Source organism: Bufo bufo, chromosome 1 (assembly GCF_905171765.1).
Source record: "Bufo bufo chromosome 1, aBufBuf1.1, whole genome shotgun sequence".
In the NCBI taxonomy this organism is placed as follows: Eukaryota; Metazoa; Chordata; class Amphibia; order Anura; family Bufonidae; genus Bufo; species Bufo bufo.
Genome location: NC_053389.1, coordinates 633,140,931 through 633,163,482, shown reverse-complemented (window position 1 = coordinate 633,163,482; position 22,552 = coordinate 633,140,931). Strand labels below are relative to the sequence as shown.

The following is a 22,552-nucleotide window of genomic DNA, read 5'->3' as shown; positions in this document are numbered from 1 at the left end:
CCCCACACACAAACAAACAAACACCCACATCCACACAATGACTTTCTCAGCACTTCTTGTCTTAGAAATACTGTAGGACATTTTCAAATATACAGTATGTTAGTTCATGTGGCAATCTTTATGTCAATTGAATTGCTCTTCAATTTTGTAATAATAGGTATATGTGTCATTATCCAATGAAAGCACATTTCAACCTAATTTTGGATTATTTGCCAAGCCACTTCAGCCACTTTTTCTTATACCTGCCTGCTGCACTAATTATTCATTAATTCATCCTCATTTCACAGATCAGGCTAGAGCAACTACAGAGAGAGAGAGAGACACACTACTGATGTCTCTATTAAGTGTTTTACTATCTCACCCCAGTGCTTGATTTACAGCAACTGATCATTACTGCTGCATTTCTCCATGCTGCAGCTGCTTCTTCTGAGTGTGTATATACACTCACCTAAAGAATTATTAGGAACACCATACTAATACGGTGTTGGACCCCCTTTTGCCTTAATTCTACGTGGCATTGATTCAACAAGGTGCTGATAGCATTCTTTAGAAATGTTGGCCCATATTGATAGAATAGCATCTTGCAGTTGATGGAGATTTGAGGGATGCACATCCAGGGCATGAAGCTCCCGTTCCACCACATTCCAAAGATGCTCTATTGGGTTGAGATCTGGTGACTGTGGGGGCCATTTTAGTACAGTGAACTCATTGTCATGTTCAAGAAACCAATTTGAAATGATTCGAGCTTTGTGACATGGTGCATTATCCTGCTGGAAGTAGCCATCAGAGGATGGGTACATGGTGGTCATGAAGGGATGGACATGGTCAGAAACAATGCTGAGGTAGCCCGTGGCATTTAAACGATGCCCAATTGGCACTAAGGTGCCTAAAGTGTGCCCAGAAAACATCCCCCACACCATTACACCACCACCAGCAGCCTGCACAGTGGTAACAAGGCATGATGGATACATGTTCTCATTCTGTTTATGCCAAATTCGGACTCTACCATTTGAATGTCTCAACAGAAATTGAGACTCATCAGACCAGGCAACATTTTTCCAGTCTTCAACAGTCCAATTTTGGTGAGCTCGTGCAAATTGCAGCCTATTTTTCCTATTTGTAGTGGAGATGAGTGGTACCCGATGGGGTCTTCTGCTGTTGTAGCCCATCCGCCCCAAGGTTGTGTGTGTTGTGGCTTCACAAATGCTTTGCTGCATACCTCGGTTGTAACGAGTGGTTATTTCAGTCAACGTTGCTCTTCTATCAGCTTGAATCAGTCGGCCCATTCTCCTCTGACCTCTAGCATCCACAAGGCATTTTTGCCCACAGGACTGCCGCATACTGGATGTTTTTCCCTTTTCACACCATTCTTTGTAAACCCTAGAAATGGTTGTGCGTGAAAATCCCAGTAACTGAGCAGATTGTGAAATACTCAGACCGGCCCGTCTGGCACCAACAACCATGCCACGCTCAAAATTGCTTAAATCACCTTTCTTTCCCATTCTGACATTCAGTTTGGAGTTCAGGAGATTGTCTTGACCAGGACCACACCCCTAAATGCATTGAAGCAACTGCCATGTGATTGGTTGACTAGATAATTGCATTAATGAGAAATAGAACAGGTGTTCCTAATAATTCTTTAGGTGAGTGTATGTGTGTGTGTGTGTGTGTGTGTGTGTGTGTGTGACAGAGAGAGAAAGAGAAATAAGGGAACAGGATATCCTCTTCTCAGAGTGCAATGTAGGGAACACATCATAACAGCTAATCTCCTTCTACTACTCAACCCAACTCGTTCAGGACCCAACTAGAGGGACGGCCATACTAGACTTAGTATTAACCAATAGACCTCTCTTAAACTCAATGGTTCCAAAACAGAACTCCTTTTCCTTCATGCAAATCGAAACAAAAACCCTAGCACGACATGAACGTCACTCACCATCCTTGGACAAATCACTCCCAGCACCAAAGCCAAAAGCCTCTGAGTCATCTTTGACTCAGACATGACAATGGATGCACAAATAGGATCAGTAGTCAGCAGATCCTACCATCTCCTTCGCCTGTTGCGTAGACTCATCCCCTTCATCCCCGAAGGAGACGCAGCAGCAGTAGTTGGAACAACCATCAATTCCCGACTTGACTACGCAAACAACCTTTATCTAGGACTTCCCAAATACCAAATTTCACGTTTACAAGTTGTCCAGAACACAGCTGCCAGACTGATAACTGGAAAAAAAAAACTGGGAATCTATCACCCTGTCCCTGAGGACCCTCCATTGGCTACCCGTGAAGGATCGGATCACACACAAATGTACACAAGGGAAAGTACCTAAATACCTCTGTGACAAAATAAAGCACTACACCCCAGGTCGCCTTCTCCGGTCAGCTAACCAGAATCTCCTCCATATCCCCAAGACACGATACAAATCAAAAGGCGAACGAAGGTTCGCAGTCCTAGGACCCCGGCTATGGAACACTCTACCCGCAGAGATCTGCTCAGAAGAAAACCATCTGGCCTTCAGGAAGAAGCTCAAGACCCACCTCTTCTGAAGGCACAGGCGGTCAATGGCTACAAAAAAAAGCGCCTTGAGGCGATTTAGTTCGCAATTGTTGCGCTATACAAGTTATTCATTCATTCACCTGACAGAACAATAGATGTGCAGGTTGGGGGACACCTGGGAAATAGTGACCATAAAGCTTCCAATTATCATTCAAAAGAGTGTTTCTTCAGGAAGGAACAAAAATACCAAACTTCATAAAAGCTAAATTTAGCCAACTAAGAGAGGTCATAGGCCTAACTAACTGGGACAAAGTCCTCAAAAATATAAATACAGCCACAAAATGGGATATTTTTGCAGATGACACTAAAGTGTGTAAAGTAATTGACAATAGAAAAGGACAGTATACTGCTACAGATGGATCTGGATAAATTGGAGGCGTGGGCAGAGAAGTGGCAGATGAGGTTTAATACTGACAAATGTAAGGTTATGGACATGGCTAGGAATAATTGGCTTCTACCTCACAGTTTTTTTTTTTTTGCCATCCTCTGGATCAGCTTGCAGGATAACAGGCAGAACTGGATGTACAAATGTCTTTTTTCGGCCTTATATACTATGTTACTATGTTACTCCCACCTCCTTCGCCCCCTTCATAAATGTCTATGGGCAGCAGCTGTAACACGATGCCTCAGTGAAGCTAAACTCTTTCTCTTCTGTGGTTTTTATAATAAGATGCAGTATATTACAATTTGTACTATTGATTTATGGATAGTGTTTTGTATTTGCAGGTACACTATATAAATAAAAATTATTATTATTCCAATATCCAAGCATCAGTCTTTTCATAATTTACATTTCATAATTCAGAACAATCGGAGAGTCCCATATCGAATTAGGAAGATGAATGAAATACATAGCAATTAGCATGCATGACAATACACATGAGCAGTATACTAAAGCATGGCAGCACATCAATGTAGCGTACTTACCCAGGAGGGCAATGCAGAATACATAGGTGAAGAAGCTTGTAGTATCCAAAAGCACAAATATCACAGTCCTTGGCTGATCCTCCATGACATGTTGTGCATACGTGGTGGCAAACTGAACAGAACCCAAGTGTCACCCCATCTGCTTCTTCACTTGTATTGTATGTCCCAGTGGGACATTGCTTCACACATGTGTTTTCTGCCAGGAGAACATAAAGTTGTGTTCAGTTAATAACAATAGAGTAGGGTCCATTATTTTAAAGGGGTTGTTTGCCTTTTGTTAGGTGATGGCCTATTCTCAAGATAGGCCATTGCTAGCTGATTGGCAGTGGTCCGACACCAACGCTCTAGTAGTAGTGGATGTGGACAGCAACTTTGTAGTGGACTGAGCTCGTCAGTACAGCACTGCTCCCACTGACTTCAAAGGGAGCAGTGCTGCAGTGACGAGCTTAGTCCAGTACCTGCTCTCACTGACTTCAATGGGAGCAGTGATGTAATGACATGCTCAGCTCACTACAAAAAAGGCAGAGCTGTCTGAGTAAGGTATCGGAGCTAATGCCGAACAGCTGATTGGTGGGGGTGCATGGTGGCAGAACGCCACCAATCAGCTAGTGATTGCCTATTCTAAAGACTGGCCATCACTTAATAAAAGGTGACTAACCACTATGAGTGTTGTTCACATTGAAATTCTTTTGGTGTAGTAGGTGTTGAACTAGACTGACGTAAACACAAGGCCAGGAATGTAGTATTTGCCTATTAGGGAAGCAATGAGCATCTCAGATTAGTGAGATACATACAACTCTATAAAAATATCTTTCCATGAAAAAAACTACTGTAGGTGAACATTACCAAAAACCAGTGAAGTAGAGACCTTAAGTAGGACAGGCTGGTAAGTCTTGCAACTGGAAGTCCTATGCGATCTTACTTAATTTACTTACTTAATTTCAGTACTTCTGTTGCAGAGATATTAATGAAGAAAAATTAACCGCTTACCTAAAATGTAGGTAAATTTATTTTTCAGATACTATAACAGGCTGCCCACTCAAGATTCGTCACTATACCAAAAAATCTGGGGCGGATGTTTTGTCCAGGCCCCAAAAGAAGTGGCCACTGCAGATACAACTGTATCCATGTCCTCAGAATGGTGATACAGTTGAATAGTGCAGCAGGAACCATTGGGCCCCACCATCACTCTCATAGGTAGCAGACCTCTAGGCCTGAAGAAATTATATCATAGCAACCACTTGCACGAAGACACAGGCAGCACAATGATTTCATTACGACTGTATGTATCTGGATTTAGGCAACAGACCATGGATCAGAAAAGGCCTGTGACCTGCTTTGCAGATGGAAGCATGGTGATTTTTTTTCTGTCACATTGTGTAAACATAAGAGTAAAGAAGTGTTATATATATATAGCTGGCACTACAGGAGGACATTATAACTACTGGGGGTACTACAGGGGGATACTATAACTACTGGGGGCACTACAAAAGGGCCATTTTAACTACTGGGAGCACTACAGGGGGATATTATAATTACTGGAGGTCATAAAGGGGTGCATTATAACTACTGGGGGTACTATAAAGGGGCCTTATTACTACTGGCATTATGGGGGTCCTTCTTACTACTGTGGGCACTTTAGGGGAACTTATTGCTAATAGGGCAATTTAGAGGGCTTTATTACTACTGGCTACACTTTAAGGGGTCTTTTTGCTCCTCATGAAATTATAGAGGGGTCTAATTAATACTTGAGGATCTACACAGAGGGGGAATAATGGAGGGGCCTTATTGCTACTGGGGGCACTCTAGGAGGCCAAATTGTTACTGGGGGCATGTTATGAGACCTAATTACTAATCGAGGCACTTTAGGGGGCCTTATTACTACTGGGGAACTATAGAGGGGCCTTTACTACTGGGGGCACTTTAGGGGTGCTATTGGTGGCACTTTAGGGGGCCTTATTGCTACTGCTGGCACATTGGGGGGGCATTATAAGTACTGAAGGCACTTTAGGGGGGTTTATTGATATTGGGGGCACTGTAGTAGGGCATTTTTACTAGTGATGAGCGGGAGGTGCCATATTCGATTTCGACGAAATTCGCGAATATTCGTCTCATATTCGTCGAAATCGAATATTCATCATTATTATAGTTATCGCGATTAATATGCGATTTAAATAATCGCGTATTGCGATTTTACCTTAAGGTAACTTTCCTATTGGTTTGATATCTAGAATTAGCGAAGATGACGAATATGACGAATGTATTCGTCATATTCCTCAAAATGAAGATAACAAAAAAATCAAATAGGGAAAAAAAAGCAAAGTAATATAATCGCATAGCGAATTAAACACAGCTGTCTCTATAGTCAACTTTCCTATTTGATTGCTAGAATTAGCGAAGTTGACGAATATGGAGCTAAAACGAAGATGGAGAATACTTTGTTATCTTCGTTTTGAGGAATATGAAGAATACATTCGTCATATTCGTCATCTTCGCTAATTCTACCAAGCCAACCATAGTAAACCAGGTCTAAGTTGAAATCGCAATGCGATTACTTCAAGTTATAATAATCGAATTGCGATTTCAACTTAGAGCTGTGTTTCTAATGGGTCTGCTTGCTAGAATTAACAAAGTTAACGAATATGGAATATAGCAGTGCTAAGTTGAAATCGCAATTCGATTAATTCTCAGTTATAATAATCGAATTGCGATTTCAACTTAGAGCTGTGTTTCTAATGGGTCTGCTTGATAGAATTAAAGTTGAAATCGCAATTCGATTAATTCAAGTTATAATAATCGAATTGCGATTTCAACTTAATTCTCACATCCGACAGTACATTCTAGTATGGAGGCGTTCCCATGCTGATGGGGAGACTCCATGAGCACGGTAGTCGGCAGAAGCGGCAACAGGCACTGACTGGAGCAGCCAGGAAGGCAGGAATCCTCAGGCAGGTAAGAACTACTTTTGGGAAGTGGGAAAGAAAAAAATATAACAATAAAAATAAAAAATTAATATTCGAAATAGCAAAAAAATTCTATATTCGAATATTCGCACTCAACACTAATTTTTACTACTGGGGCACTATAGGGGGCCTAATTACTGCTGGAGGCTCTATAGGGGGCATTATTGCTACTAGGGACACTTTAGGGCGTTTTCTTACAATTAGGAGCACTTTAGGGGCCTTATTACTACTGGGGACACTTTAGGGGGCCTTATTACTTACTAGAGGTATAATACAGGGGCCTTGTCAGTATCCACACTCTATGCTATGGTATGTTTTCCTTTATTTATTATAGTTACATAAAAACTAATATTCTGTGTAAGGGTACATCCACATTGTTGATTTTCTATCAGATTTTAAAATCTGCATCATGTTGATGCATAGGGTGAAAGGTCATCATATCAATAATGAAATACCATCATTGGAGGCCTGGATACAAAGAATGGCTGGAAACCTGGGAATCAGCAGCACGGGAGCATCAAAGGATTGGTAAAGTGAGTATATCTCAGTCTTGTTATTTCAGACCATTCTAAGCTTTTGGTAAAAAAATATTAAGGGTTTGGAAAACTCATTTCACAGTTATACAGATGTGTAGAATATGACACTATGTTTTAGAACACAGCACACTTTCACAACATACAGTTCATGGATACATCATTTTGCCTCTGGTATTTTGCCATCCCTGAGAAAGCTGTTCATATCACATTGTTATATTGTGTTATCTAAGGATTTTTATTATGATTTAGGTTATAGCATCATTTGTTTCATAACACATAGGATACATGTGGAAGGAATACTTATTATTATAGACATATATTTACCTTGCCTAGGCTATCATGTATTATCTGCACAACGCACAATACAATACCATCTTCTATCCCTTCTATTTACAGTGGTCAAATACTTTAATTTGTACATTTACAAGTTGAGTAACTTTGTAACTATAGTGCATTACTTATATGTACTGATCCTGAGTTAGGCCTTAATCACAGTCAGTGTGCAACACTGATTTCCATCACTGATTGTGAGCCAAAACCACTAGTGAAGCCTACACAGAGATAAGATATAATGGAGGGATTTGCACTTGTTCTGTGTTTTAAGGCTGTATTAGATAGCACATTCTGCCGGCGATAGTCGGGAAGGATGCGTTCCTTTCTTGCAATCGCCTGCTCGCTAGTTGAGGAGATCGCTGCTATAACATGCAGCGATCTCCTCCTCAATATAGGGAGAAGCTATTGTTATACCATCGCTCTTCCCTATACTGATTCATTCGTTGACGGCAGCAGATTGTGATTAGACACCATGATCTGCCACCTACAAATGATTATTTTTAAACCTGTGAAAAGATTTGGATTGCCTAATGAACAAGCATTTTTTGGGATATCAGCGGCAGTATTACACTGCCAGGTGATTGCTAACAAGCATTACTATGAACGCTAGTTAGCGATCATCTGGAAGAAAATCTGCCCATTTAATACACGCTTTAGACCTGAATCTGGTTTTGGCTCACAATCACTGATGGAAATCACTGACCAAAATACTGACATGTGAATAAGGCCTTATGGAGAATTAGTCAATAGCTGTATTCACAATTCTGCTGGTTGTTACTGTCGCCAAACAGATCCTTAGCACCTCAGCAGCTGGTAGAGATTGTTTACTGTACAGTGCCTGATATATTGAATACACTACCAAAAATCCAAATCACAGAGCCAGACGTATTAGGTTCTCCCTCTGTCAACTATCATCTGTTATCTATGGGGGGATGTTGCCTCTTATTTGGCATAAATGGAGCTCTGCATGATAATCATTTAAGTAAATGGCCATGCACACATGGATGCGCCTTCCACACCAGAGTGTTTTCCATTCTGGCTTATAAAGAGGGCCCTAAACATCTATATGGCCTAACAGAGCATGTACAGTACAGACCAAAAGTTTGGACACACCTTCTCATCAAAGAGTTTTCTTTATTTTCATGACTATGAAGGCATCAAAACTATGAATTAACACATGTGGAATTATATACATAACAAACAAGTGTGAAACAACTGAAAAGATGTCATATTCTAGGTTCTTCAAAGTAGCCACCTTTTGCTTTGATTACTGCTTTGCACACTCTTGGCATTCTCTTGATGAGCTTCAAGAGGTAGTACCCTGAAATGGTCTTCCAACAGACTTGAAGGAGTTCCCAGAGATGCTTAGCACTTGTTGGCCCTTTTGCCTTCACTCTGCGGTCCAGCTCACCCCAAACCATCTCGATTGGGTTCAGGTCCGGTGACTGTGGAGGCCAGGTTATCTGGCGCAGCACCCATCACTCTCCTTCATGGTCAAATAGCCCTTACTTTCAAAGTTTTCCCAATTTTTCGGCTGACTGACTGACCTTCATTTCTTAAAGTAATGATGGCCACTAGTTTTTCTTTACTTAGCTGCTTTTTTCTTGCCATAATACAAATTCTAACAGTCTATTCAGTAGGACTATCAGCTGTGTATCCACTTGACTTCTCCTCAACGCAACTGATGGTCCCAACCCCATTTATAAGGCAAGAAATCCCACTTATTAAACCTGACAGGGCACACCTGTGAAGTGAAAACCATTTCAGGGGACTACCTCTTGAAGCTCATCAAGAGAATGCCAAGAGTGTGCAAAGCAGTAATCAAAGCAAAAGGTTACTACTTTGAAGAACCTAGAATATGACATATTTTCAGTTGTTTCACACTTGTTTGTTATGTAAATAATTCCACATGTGTTAATTCATAGTTTTGATGCCTTCATAGTCATGAAAATAAAGAAAACTCTTTGAATGAGAAGGTGTGTCCAAACTTTTGGTCTGTACTGTATACAGGGGTTGTCTTTATGAGACTGAATGATTTCAGATCCTGTTAGAACTGTGGACTATGGACTATGGAACTAATTGTAAATGAAGATCAGTACAACATCAGTAAGGGATAGTATCACCTCATCAGGGAAACAGGTATTTCTGTTTTGTTTTGTTTTTTATGGAGCTGGAGGGGGCACTAAGACCAAAGGGGGGGCACAAGGAGGACATAACTACTGCAAATGGGCACAAACATTGGCATAACTACTGTGAAGGGGAACAAAGGTGGGCATAACTACTGTGAAGGGGCACAAAGGTGTGCATAACTACTGTGAAGGGACACAGAGTGGGCATAACTACTGTGAAGGGGGAAAAAAGTGGGCATAACTACTGCAAAGAGGCACAAAGGGGGCATAACTACTGCAAAGGGGCACAAAGATGGGCATAACTACTGTGAAGGGGCCACAAGGTGGGCATAACTACTATGAAGGGGCCACAAGGTGGGCATAACTACTGTGAAGGGGCCACAAGGAGGACATAACTACTGTGAAGGGCCAGACAGGTGGGCTTAACTACTGTGAAGGGGTACACAGGTGGGCATAACTACTGTGAAGAAGCTACAATGAGGGCATAACTACTGTGAGGGGGCACAATGTGAGCATTTATGCTGTAAAGGGGGCACATTTTGGGCATTAGTACTATGAGGGGGCACAATGTGGGCATAACTACAGTGAAGGGGCCACAAGGTGGGCATAACTACTGTGAAGGGGCCACAAGGTGGACATAACTACTGTGAAGGGCCAGACAGGTGGGCATAACTACTGTGAAGAAGCTACAATGAGGGCATAACTACTGTGAGGGGGCACAATTTGAGTATTTCTGCTGTAAAGGGGGCACAATTTGGGCATAACTACTGTGAAGGAGGCACAATGTGGTCATAACTACTGTGAGGGGGCACAATGTGGACATTACTACTGTGTGGTAGCACTATGTGGAAATGCCCTAGATTACCCTGTTATACATTGGGATGGCTAGGTCTTACAGGGCCAGCACAGCACCCTCTGCTGGGGATTTCACAGGTGCAGTCACCATCCCTTCCTTATTATTCTTTTTGCTCTATCATCATAAGGACCTCGTTCCGGATCCAGTGGACAACACCCTGGATGTGGTAGGACCAGTTGGTTCTTTCATTTATTGCAAAGTGTATTGGTACCGCCATGTACCCTATGATAGATTTTATCAGTTAAGTGTGACTGGGTGAGTATAGTTATGCAATGGGAGGAGGAGTGGCTTAGTGTAAAACAAAATTTGCTGCAGCGCCGCTGAACTTTTTGTTCATTATGTTAATTTGAGTGGCAACAGCGGGGGGTGGAAGCTGGAAAGTCTAGCTACACCTCTGTCCATTAAAATATCTGGTACTTACTATAAAGGTAGAAAGGTACCGAGCAGGTTAGGCAGTTTTCTGCAGAGGGGCCGTCACATGATTTACATGTCTGATCACAAGAACTACATGTGAATAAGTCATCTTCTAAGAAGGTCTTTGGAGGACATTTTGCATCCCCTTGTACTCCACACATTTCACTTTCCTGGTCCAGTGTTAGTTGACTTTGACATTGTGTACAGTCTGTTGGCTGTGGGCCAGAACATTTGGCACATGTTCCGTGACACTCTAAAAGAGAATAATAAAGTTATTTATTAGACTTCATTATGTATTAACTCAGACAGCTAGAATCATGAAATTAATCATGAATCCAAAAAATTATTTTTTGGAATTCCTTTCTTAGGTTCATTTTTGCAGAAATCTTAGGGTACAGCCTCACATTCAGATTACCTGATGCAGTTTTGGAAGCCAAAACCAGGGGTGAATTCAAAAAAGAGGTGAAGTCATATCTGTCCTTAATAGTTTCTCCCCTTTTATGATCCACTCCTGATTTTGGTTTCCAAAACTGCATCAGGAAACCTGTGTGGCTGTACCCTTAATATTTTAGCAATAGCAATACAGTGGAATTCCTTTAAATCAGCAATCTGGAAATTCTCATTATCCAGCCCTTTTTTCATAGTACTGATCTGCATGGCAACCTTCAATTTCACAAGACCAGAATCAGAAGACTATTTAAGATAAACCAATGTGAGGATTAACTAGTCTGTCTCAGTGCTTTGAAGTTTTCATACAGTATGTGCCAACAACTGTCCAGACCAGAAAGCCTTATCCACTGAGCTTTCAAGGATGAGCTTTAAACACTGATGTCCTTCTGTCAATTTGGACCTCCTACAACATGGGGCCACTTTTAGATTATTTTTTTTTTCCAAGGCGCTCTTTACTTTTCCAGTCTGCCACGTGACACTGAAGCTCAAGTGAGCTGCATGTGAGGTTTCTGTCCTCCCTGAGCTGGTTTTATATGTAGGAGCCTTTAAAAGAGTATATAGAAGACCAAGTCAGCTTGTAAAGTTAGAGGAAGATGTTGTGCCATCTGAGTGATGCCAAACATGCTGTGCTGTGGAATTGATGTGATTTAGAACAAAATGCAACTTATGTTCTTAGGAGCAGACAGTACATGCATCTTTTTCCAAATTACACTACCATACAGTGTGTAGTGTTGGCACCAAACCATAACGTAATGACCTAATAATGTATCAGGCTGTACATAGTTCCACCCAGTGGCTAAATTACAGTATGGCATGAGGTCCTTGACAATGATTACAGGCTGGAGAACCAACTGTGCGACAAATCTATGCTAACGTCAATATGTACCCCCCAACTTTTTGGACGGTCAAAGAGGGAAACCTATGGTTCATTGTGTAAAAGTCAATTTTTCCTGCATATTTGTACACTTTAATCGTTTTCCTAGCGCACAATAGCGCAAAGATTATCTGAATATAGACATTTCTAAAATAATGAAATATTATGCAGTTAGGAGCCAGAGAACCACTTTCTGGATCAACATTGTAAAGGTAATAATGCAAATCTATCCCTCAGATCAAAAAGAGGAACATTTAAGGAGAAAAGAGGGACCAAGGGACTTGGGGCCAAAATGGGGACTGTCCCTCCAAAAAAGGGAGGTCTGTCGATATAGCAGACATTGCCAAAGTCATGGCATAATTTCACCTGCCAATATGGAAAAAGATTAGAATGGAATGCACATGGTGTATCTTGAACAGTTATAATTGAGGCAGCCACAGTTTCTCACAATAGTCACGTATACAGTGTCACACACCAGAAGGTTAAAGTAACCTCAGAACAAACCCCAGTGCCTGCTATAACAGATCCTGCCACAATCCCCTTAAAATGCCGACTTCTACAGAGCCTCTATAGTGTCTTTATGCATCAACCCCGGTCTGCCCTGAAGCCACAACTAATTTTTAAAGTGATATAAATTCCTGCTGCGTAGTAGGTGTTACTGCATGAAATCGGTTGTCAGAAGACTATAAAGTGATTGTGAAGCAGCTAGTTACTGTCCCCTTGCGCACGGGGCCCCTAGGCAGTGTATGCCCATCTTATATATATACACCCCTGCTTCTCACCCGTCTGACACAGCATGCCTTTTTACTATATGAAGCTTCCAGTATACATGGTTTTCTTTGGTATTGCCATCTTTAAATATAGTCAGTTAACCCTTTATGCAGAATTCTGCTGAAGTGACAGTACGAAGACCATTGCACCTTATACCATTAGATTTAATTATATTACATCAAATAAAAAATTGACTTTTATTTTATGTCTTAACCAATATGTTATTGCACACATATATGACCTTTAAATAACATCTAGAAGAGAGAGCTTACATTTCCATCTCCATTAGCTCTCAAGCAGCTGGGAGAACGATCTGCACACTAAATTCATTTGTTTTCCAGAGTTCTATTCACTAGCTAACAATTTGCTTTTTTCTGTGACCAGGTGCCTCTTCTGAGAAGGTGGCATTTATATGCTACAGTAGAACCTGTTATTACTTCCCTCTTGCTACCCACTAATGCTAGTTCCTCCTCAGTGAAACTCATAAAAGGCCCATTCATTGAGGAGCAGTGAATGGCTGTACCGTTTTCCTTGCAACTTAGTTTTCTGGCCATCAATCTATAGCTGTACTTTGTGCCAGACAAGCAGTGCAAGGAAGTGTGAATTTCCTTCCTAGACCCCATTATTATTCTTTCCGTCAAGAGACTTTTTGACCTTCTTAATGATGTATTTTGTGTGTTGTTTGCCGGTTTCTCACCATGTTTTTAAACCTTGAAAAGAAAATGTATTTGCCAGCTAAATGGTCAGTGGACAGGCAGTACATTTCAAGCAGTGGTCCCTTAAGGGATGCATTGTGGTGTCCTATAAAACCATATTTATAAATAAATAAAACATCTTTTTTTCTTATGGTTAGGTTAGAGACCCAGGATGTAACGTAAAGTAAGCATTAGGCTGCTTTCACAGGGCAGTGTGCTGTCCGTGAAACACAATCCATGGGATAGCTTCATTTAGTGATTTATGATGCTGTGAATTCACAGACATACTATTAAGTGGAAAGCCATATAGTCAAGTTTTTATGTAGTTTTTGATATCAAAACCAGGAGTGGGTTCAAAAAAGAGTAGAATTATCTGCCCTTAATACTTTCTTTCCTTTAAAGGCTATTGTCACGGACGTACCGAGACATACAGATGTTTCGGTGACAGTGAGAGGAGATCTGTGAGACTGGCAACACGTGGTTTGATCTGACAGGTTTTCCTTGTAGATCAATAGGTGTCTGTGTTGTTTCTAGTAATGGCTGCACCCCTTGCCTCCAGGTGTTGCTTATGTGGTCATTTAACCTTCCTTATTTATATTTGCTTCTCCCACTATGCTGTGCTGTTTATAGCTTCTGTGCCTGTGGATTGTTTGTGGTTGGATCTCGGCTGAGTTCCTAGTGCTTCCATAGCCTCTTTGAAGTTAAGTCTTTCCATTCCCTTTAGTATTTTGTTTGGGTTCTGTGTGCTGTATTTCCCTATTGTTTGTATTCCTCAGGCCCTGAAAATTCATAATATGTTTAATAAATCTTTGTTGAAAAGATATGTTGCTCACGATCTGACTTCATGAGCAAGCAGGAGATTCCAGGTAACAGGCGGTGCTGGGCTACTTCACAGGGGGGCGTGGTTGGGCTCCAGAACGGTTAGTACAGCCCCTTGGGCTCCTTACCAGGCTGATTTACATATATATATATATATAAAAAAAAAATTACACAAAAAAAAACAACACACAGAGCTATGTGACAGGTATATTGCGGACATGCTAGCGGCGATCTAGCCGTGCATGTCCGCATCTCTATAGGGTAAAAAGAGGTGACAGAATCCCTTTAAAGGGATCATCCAACCCCGCAACAGGGATGAGCCTCCCTAGTGTCGCTCACGATGCTAGGGAAGCTCATCCCTGTCACAGCCTGCTATTAGCTGCTCCCCCCTGTCGCCAAATGTTTTGATCCGCACGACGGAGAGATGCTGCGGTGGCTGTGCAGAGATCATGAGCGACGTGGGTGCCGGGAGCTGGGTAAGTATAATATATATGAGGTGCCCGGGCATTGGGGGGGTCATTATAGGGGTTGGATAACCCCTTTAACGTGAAGGGAGTGAGTGCTTGTAATTAGACTATGCCACCATTTCACAGGAGGCGTATTATGAAGACCAGGAAGCAGCGCTCAAATGTCACTGCCTGAAAAGGTATTGTACGCTTCTAGAAATCATTTGGAAAAATAATCCTAATCCTATTATTATTGAAAGAAGCTAATAAAAAGTTTGGTATTAGAGATCAGTGAATCGATTCTAAACAAATTGCATTTTTTCAGAATTTCACAAAAATTTGTCCGCCAAATGAATTCAAAGTTTTATCAATTCATCTCAGACGAATTATGCTGAAACAGTACCCAGTGCCATTTTACTGTGAAATTGGTGGGGAAAACAGAAGTGAGGAAGGAAATGAAGGATCATATGAGAACAGGGAAAATGGGGAAGAGAGAGCTCGTCCTTAGCAAATCAGGGGGCAGTATTCAGCCAGTTCCTTCTGCTGAGAATGAGTCAGGTGCCATTCTTTTGCATTCATTCGTGGATATGATAGGATGTGTTGTGGTTATGTCTGCCAAAAAACAATTGTAGACAAAAGGCAATTACTAGGGACACCATAAGGGCAGGATAGGCAGGGGCAGGGTGCCAATGAGGCAAGGTGAAGCGATTGCCTCAGACGGCCACTCCTAGGGACAAGTGAGGTTGGTGGCAGGGCCATGGGCATTCAACTGTATCGCTTTCCTCAGGACAGCGATACAGTTAAATGCTGTACCGGGGCATGGGAGCAATATCTCCCTGACCTACTGATGGGATATATGTGACTCCATTTTGTCTCATTTAGCCACGTGTATTACATTTGGTTAGTGCACTACAAAACCTCCCTTCCCCCTATGGAATGTGAGACACTTCCTTAAACTGTTTCAAGAAATCCATACATGCCTTAGTTTGAAAGTATGAACAGTCCAAGCCATATAAGGTCATCTGGCTCAAGTGTCTGCTATCTTATGTGTATATACCTGATTGGTCAAATGCTGTTACTATGAGTCAGCTATTATGTTAATGCAGAGCTTATGTGTGACCATACTATTGGTCAAATACTAATGCTAACATATGATTGGATGTAAAGGAAGCTCAACCCCCTCTATTAAAACTGTTTGCCAGCTGTGAATAAACCAGAATGGATTGGAAATAGACATGTGTTCATCTGGTCAATCTAGTTCATTCTCCCGGTACCGGTTAGACTTAATTCAAGCTGATCGCCGAAATCTGAAGACAGGGACAAGTTAGGTAAAAGAGAGTAAATTTTCCTAACAGTTCTGGGGGCTCGGTTTCCGGGATTTGGAGGGTCCTCTTCAGGTCTACAGTGAAGGACATCAATTTTTGTCCTCTTGGACCTGGAGCAATGACCAAAAATCCCATTCAAGTAAGTCGAACCATCTATTTATGATTTCAGTGATGCGATGTCTGGGACACGCAAATGTTGATTTTAAGAGGCTCATTTGGGTCCGTATCGTTAGATAGTGCACTATATATAAGAATAATCTGTTCCGGGAACAGAAGGATACAAGCTTGAATTAACTCTTATGTATATATAGTATAAGTATTTTAGAAGTATTAAGATTATCTGTCTGTGTGAGATGTTGACCGGGTGATAAGTTTACGGTCGCATCCCACTGTGAAATCATTCTGTTTCTATCACTGCCAACATGTAAACTTTGTTGCACGGTCTAGTCCCACAAATTATTTCCTAGTTAACACATGAGTAGACAATTGGGCTAGGGTGAGTGACAAGACACAGCAGAGTCAGGAAGTTAATTCATGGCAAGGGAAAAAGTGTTTCAGTGTTTGCAATTAGAAAGGGCTTGTGTTAAACGTTCAGAAATGAACTGGTTAAGTTTTGTTGCCCTAATGATCTGTGTGTGTTTAAATAGTGACGATTTATAGTCCTAGAATTAGAGATTAGAGCACTAAAAGATGGATAGTTAATGCATAAGTGTATTGATAATTGAAATTAGAGAAATTAAATGAGCAGCATTTCTTATTTCAAGATGGAGGATTTTGAATCCTATAGAGAGAACAAAGGTTGCCATGAGGCATCCCTCCCCCCCACCACATTCCAAAATGTCACTTGTAGTCCTACAAGAACTTCTTCTTGTTCTGTCTGGGATGTGTTTTCAGAGAGAGCCCCCTCCCATCTCACCCCCCTCCTCTGCTCAGGAATTTCATATGGGGGTTGAGGGGGGGAGGGGGGCTGCTAATTGGTAAATGCATCAGCAGAATGTGAAGATACTAACCTGTGTTATTTCTAAGATATTCCAGACAGGGCTCCAGTATTGGATTAGATCTTTCCCAATTGTATGTTCCGATGGTTTAAAATGTGCCTGCAGTGATGATGCTAATTGGAAGTGTCCACTCGTATCAATCTAAGGTTGCACCCATTCTAAGTCCTTATTCAGATATGAGTAAAAGTTTGAGGAACATGTGGTACAGCTGAACGTCTTGATGTATTGCTTTACTTCCCCTGTTTGAACACTCCTGAAATAAGAGACGCAAGACAAGAGGAAGTAGAAGGCGTAGTTATATAGAATAAGGGGCGATATGTATAACACTAAACCAAAAAAACTACATGGCATATAAGATGATTTGTTAATTTTAACAAAATGACTGTATGATTAACATGTATATTGTTTTACAGTGACAGACCATCAGCAATTCTGGGTGTGGTATGAATATCTGCTTCCCGGAAAGCTGTGTTTGTCTGTGCTGCAAATTTTGAAATGTAACAAAGAGATTGTGTGATTGGGTGAAAGATACATGATTCAGTGGAATGTGAATGGGTGTGGCTCTGAGTTGTATGTACGTAGCAGAGCTGTGTGTGCAATTCATATTTTATGTGTAAGGGCGTGGTTATGAGCTGGTTTGTGAAGATGAGTACATGAAAATGTATATGAATGCGTATGGAATACGGTATTTGTTTTTAAATATGCGCATTAAGAATTTTATTTTATTTTCTTGGAAGTTTTTTGGTTTTTTATTGGTACCAACAGCATTGATCAAGCTGTACATTTTTATTTCAATGAAAAGTTTTTATGGGCCCTTTGTGTGTTCATGTCTGTATTGTCAGATCTGTTTGTTTCAATGTTTGCAGTTATGTGTTACATGTTCAGTGTTGTGCTTAACATCAGAGCTCTGCTCGTATGGACAGCTAAGATACTAATGGCAGAACAGAAGACAAACCAAAGCGTCCGACCAAAAGGGGTGGACTTAGGTGACTCAGAATGGGAGGAAGGAAATGTGAGCCCTCTATGGGAATAAATGGGGTACTGACAAGGACATACAGAACAGATTCCTTACCAGTAGAAACCATGGACAGGGAATACATCATGTCATGTATTTAGCATTATACTAGATTGCCCAGTCAGCCTATTAGGGAGAGATTTGTTCATTAAGCTTGACTTGCAGGTATCAGCAAAGAATCAGGACATAAGAGTACACTCAGGTCTCATTCCAGTCTCTACACCAGTGCCACTGATTCTTGCAAACATACAGGACCACCCAGAATAACATTAACCCTGCATTATGGTCCTCAAATGAATATGACACAGGATTCATAGATTGCACACATTACACAGCTACTGGGAAACCAGGTGTCATCTCAGTGTTCCAGAAACAATACATGCTGTAAAAAGAGAAACTTGATGGGCTTAGGCCAATGATAAAGGAATTCCTACAAAAGGGAATCCTGGCAGAGGTGATTTCACCCTACAGCACGCCCGTGAATACAGTGACAAAGGCAGATGGTACTACCCGCTTTGTACAGGATTTAAGGGCCATCAACAACATCATTGTGCCTATAGCCCCTGTTGTACCTGATGTCACTTAATTATTATCTGCCATTCCAGCAGACGCTGTTTGTTTCAGTGTGATAGATCTGAAAAATGTATTCTTTTCTATCCCAGTTGATAAGATAACCAGACTACTTTTTGCTTTTTCCTTTGACAGACGCCAACTGACCTGGTGCAGAAATGCCCCAGGGATATGCTGATTCACCTGTAGTGTACAGCATAGTCCTCCAAGCGATGTTAGAGTCATGGTACATCCCCCCAAGGTTCTGTGCTGTTGCAATATGTCGATGATTTGTTACTGTGTAGCATGTCAGCGGAGGCCAGCATTCAGGATGGTATATCACTGTTATAATGATTGTCAGGATGTGATCACAAAGTGACACTTAAGAAAATGCAATGGTGTAAAATGCAGGTTGAATACTTGGGCTTTGTCCTCACAAAAGGTGAACGGAGAATCAGCGCAGAAAGAGTCCAGTCTATTGCGGGTTTGGTCTCCCCGCACACCAAGAAGGAAATGTTATCTTTCCTTGGTATGATAAACGGTAGACAATGGATTACTGATTGCTCCCACTATTGACAATGTTTTGAGGCAAGCCACTCTGGATGGAAATCCAGATTTGATTAAATGGTTTTCTGAAATGTACAATGCATTTGATTATTTGAAATGTTTACTCATGTCGAGCCCAGGGCTGGGCCTCCCTGACTATAATATGCCCTTCCACATGTTTGCACGCCAAAATTGTAAAACCATGGCGGGTGTACTGACACAAGAAAACGGAGGCAAGTTGCGTCCTTGTGTGTTTTTCTCAAAGGTAATGCCCACCTCTGTCCAGGGGATGCCGTCATGTCTGTGTTCTCTTGCAGCCTGTGCTATGATGGTAGAGTTGACAAATTCTTTCACAATGTGACATTACACCATTTTGCACACCACTCATGATGTTGTAGGCCTACTCAAGGACATCCGCACTCAACACAGCAGGCAGCTGAGCTTATTGCACTCACTAGGACATGTATTCTACATGCTGATAGACCTGTCACCATTTATACTGAGAGTAGGTACACACATGGGGTAGTGTGGGACCATGGTATGATCTGGCAGAGGAGAGGATTCACGGCAGCAGATGGTAAGGATCATGTCTCACAGGGCAATGCGCTGGCAGTTAAGATGGCGAAATGAGTGGCCAAAAGCAACCTCACAGGTTTGTATAACCATTGGGAGATGCCATGTTTGGCACCTCCAACCCCTGAGATGTTGAAAATGCTTACTGATCTTCAGTGGTATGCCACTGAACAGGAACAGCAAGACTGGTGTTATCCAGTATTGCAGAAAAATCCTAAGACAGGATTAGAATTAGTCTGCAAAGAGGGAAAGTTATGCATTCCCCCAATACAGTGCTTCCATCTTAAGAAGCACATTTCCACAGAGTAGGACATAAACAGCATTGAGATACTCATGGGTAGGCCTTTCCCCACACCATGGGCAAGACGCCCCCTGGTGGTGCAGGAAGGGGACTTGGACCTGATCAGAGAGAAGTACTAATCTGATCAAAGTCCTCAGTAAAACTGAAGAAAAAGTGGCTTGTAAGTCTCCTTCTCTTTCACAGGAATCAACCCGTCCATTCCGGATAGGCGACCAGGTGATGATCAAGATCTTAAAGAAGGGAAAGGAACCAGGAAGTTTCACCTACGGACAACCCACCGAGGTAGTCGTGATCACCAGAACAGCAGTCCTCACTGAACTATCGCCCACGTGGATCCACGCCACAAGGATTAAGTTGGTGAAGAAAAGAGAGGTACTAACGGGGGCAGATAGCCCTGACCTCCAACGAGGCCCAGAGGTACTAATGGAGGCAGACAGCCTTGACCTCAAAGAAGATACAGAAGGGGTACTAACGGAGGCAGACAGCCTTGACCCCCAACAAGATGACGCAGTCGGGAAATTCCTCGAGATGGCTGAAATGTAGTGCCTTAATAATTGTAATTTTGTGTCTCCTACTTACTGTCCCATGGCTGTGGAACAGACAGATATACCTGGAAACAGAATGCAGAGGGGAAGACAGTCTATGCAAGACAAAGGAGAACTTATGGCTGTACCTGGCCAAAACTCTGAACTTAACTGACTTTTGTCTCCAAACTACTTTATCGGCATCTAACATTTTGGAGACATGTCTGGTAGCGGTCCCCACCCCAGTAGATGTATGGACGGAGCTACTACGTTCCCAATGGAATGACGCAGATATGGAGGATCATGATGTTAAATATGGATATGGAAATCCTTATCATGCTTGTTATGACTGTCCTACATATGAGACTCTGCAAAGTAATATGATAGAAATAATTACAGGTCTTGTCACAGCAGCAGAAATATGTTATAACTTCACCTGTGATGAGACACTATTGCCTCCCTGCATACAAGCAAAAATGCAGAATAAGACTAAACCAAATATTTGTGATAGAGATTTAGGTAGTTGTAAAAAGATAATATCAGGAAAGAATATGCAATGTAATATTACAAAAACAGTACCATCCCTAGACAAACATGTACCTCTACCAACAAGATGGGTATTGGCCTGTGGGAATACTAGTTACACATACATACCGGCCAATATTACAGAGGGACCCTGTACAATAGCTAGGTTGACATTAACAATGATACCACTATTCCCAGCAATACAGACACGACACACGAGAGACACTTCCCTACAGTTACCAGAAAATTGTGATTATAATGTGAATCTCCTCTCTAGATCAGAATATATGAGTTTAGGGGTATCTTTGATAGGAGTACCAGGGTTGGCCATATATAACCACAGGACAATATCAAAACTTGCCTGTTTTATGGTAAAACAGATAAATATCACTAGTGCAGTTCTGCAAGATATGCTGCTGGATATACAATCGTATGAAAAGGCTATCTTGCAGAATAGGGCAACTATTGACTATTTATTGTTCCAACATGGTGTAGGATGCTCAGCGTTCGCAGGGATGTGTTGTTTCAATTTATTAGATCACTCCCGTGGAATAAAAGATAAAATAGGCCAATTAGAGGAGATGAGAAAACATATAAAACAGGATGTTGACCAAGGTTGGTGGGACTGGCTTTTTGGCTGAATACCTGACTTTGGTCAAATAAGATATGTTGGAGTGGCATTTGCCGTGGTCGCTGCAATAGTGTGTCTCTGCTGTTGTCTGCAATGTGTGCCCTCCCTTCTAGCCATATGTCAAAAGGTGGCCGAAAGAGGGGTACACTCAACATCCCTCTATACTCCGGTAGAGGTAGAAGAGGTAAACCCAACCTCAACAAAGCCTCAGGATTATACTCCTGAAGGGTATATGGAACACCTAAAGGCTTACAAGCAAACAAAGGAAGAGCAGAGAAAGAACCATATAGTATATATATATAAGGTTCTAAGAGGGGATTTGATGGGATATATGTGACTCCATTTTGTCTCATTTAGCCACGTGTATTACATTTGGTTAGTGCACTACAAAACCTCCCTTCCCCCTATGGAATGTGAGACACTTCCTTAAACTGTTTCAAGAAATCCATACATGCCTTAGTTTGAAAGTATGAACAGTCCAAGCCATATAAGGTCATCTGGCTCAAGTGTCTGCTAGCTTATGTGTATATACCTGATTGGTCAAATGCTGTTACTATGAGTCAGCTATTATGTTAATGCAGAGCTTATGTGTGACCATACTATTGGTCAAATACTAATGCTAACATATGATTGGATGTAAAGGAAGCTCAACCCCCTCTATTAAAACTGTTTGCCAGCTGTGAATAAACCAGAATGGATTGGAAATAGACATGTGTTCATCTGGTCAATCTAGTTCATTCTCCCGGTACCGGTTAGACTTAATTCAAGCTGATCGCCGAAATCTGAAGACAGGGA

The 22,552-nt window shown here is 41.6% G+C and overlaps 1 protein-coding gene across 1 annotated transcript in view; it reads right to left on the bottom strand.

Annotated features, from left to right (window-relative positions):
* Window positions 1–22,552, bottom strand: part of LOC120985738 (proprotein convertase subtilisin/kexin type 5-like) — a 182,357-nt gene that overhangs the window by 46,937 nt on the left and 112,868 nt on the right. The window contains exons 11-12 of the mRNA XM_040413843.1: window positions 10,723–10,968; window positions 3,485–3,680 (exon numbers count right to left, since the gene is read on the bottom strand). Of these exons, the coding sequence (XP_040269777.1) occupies window positions 3,485–3,680; window positions 10,723–10,968 (442 nt within the window). The remainder of the gene's footprint in view (window positions 1–3,484; window positions 3,681–10,722; window positions 10,969–22,552) is intronic.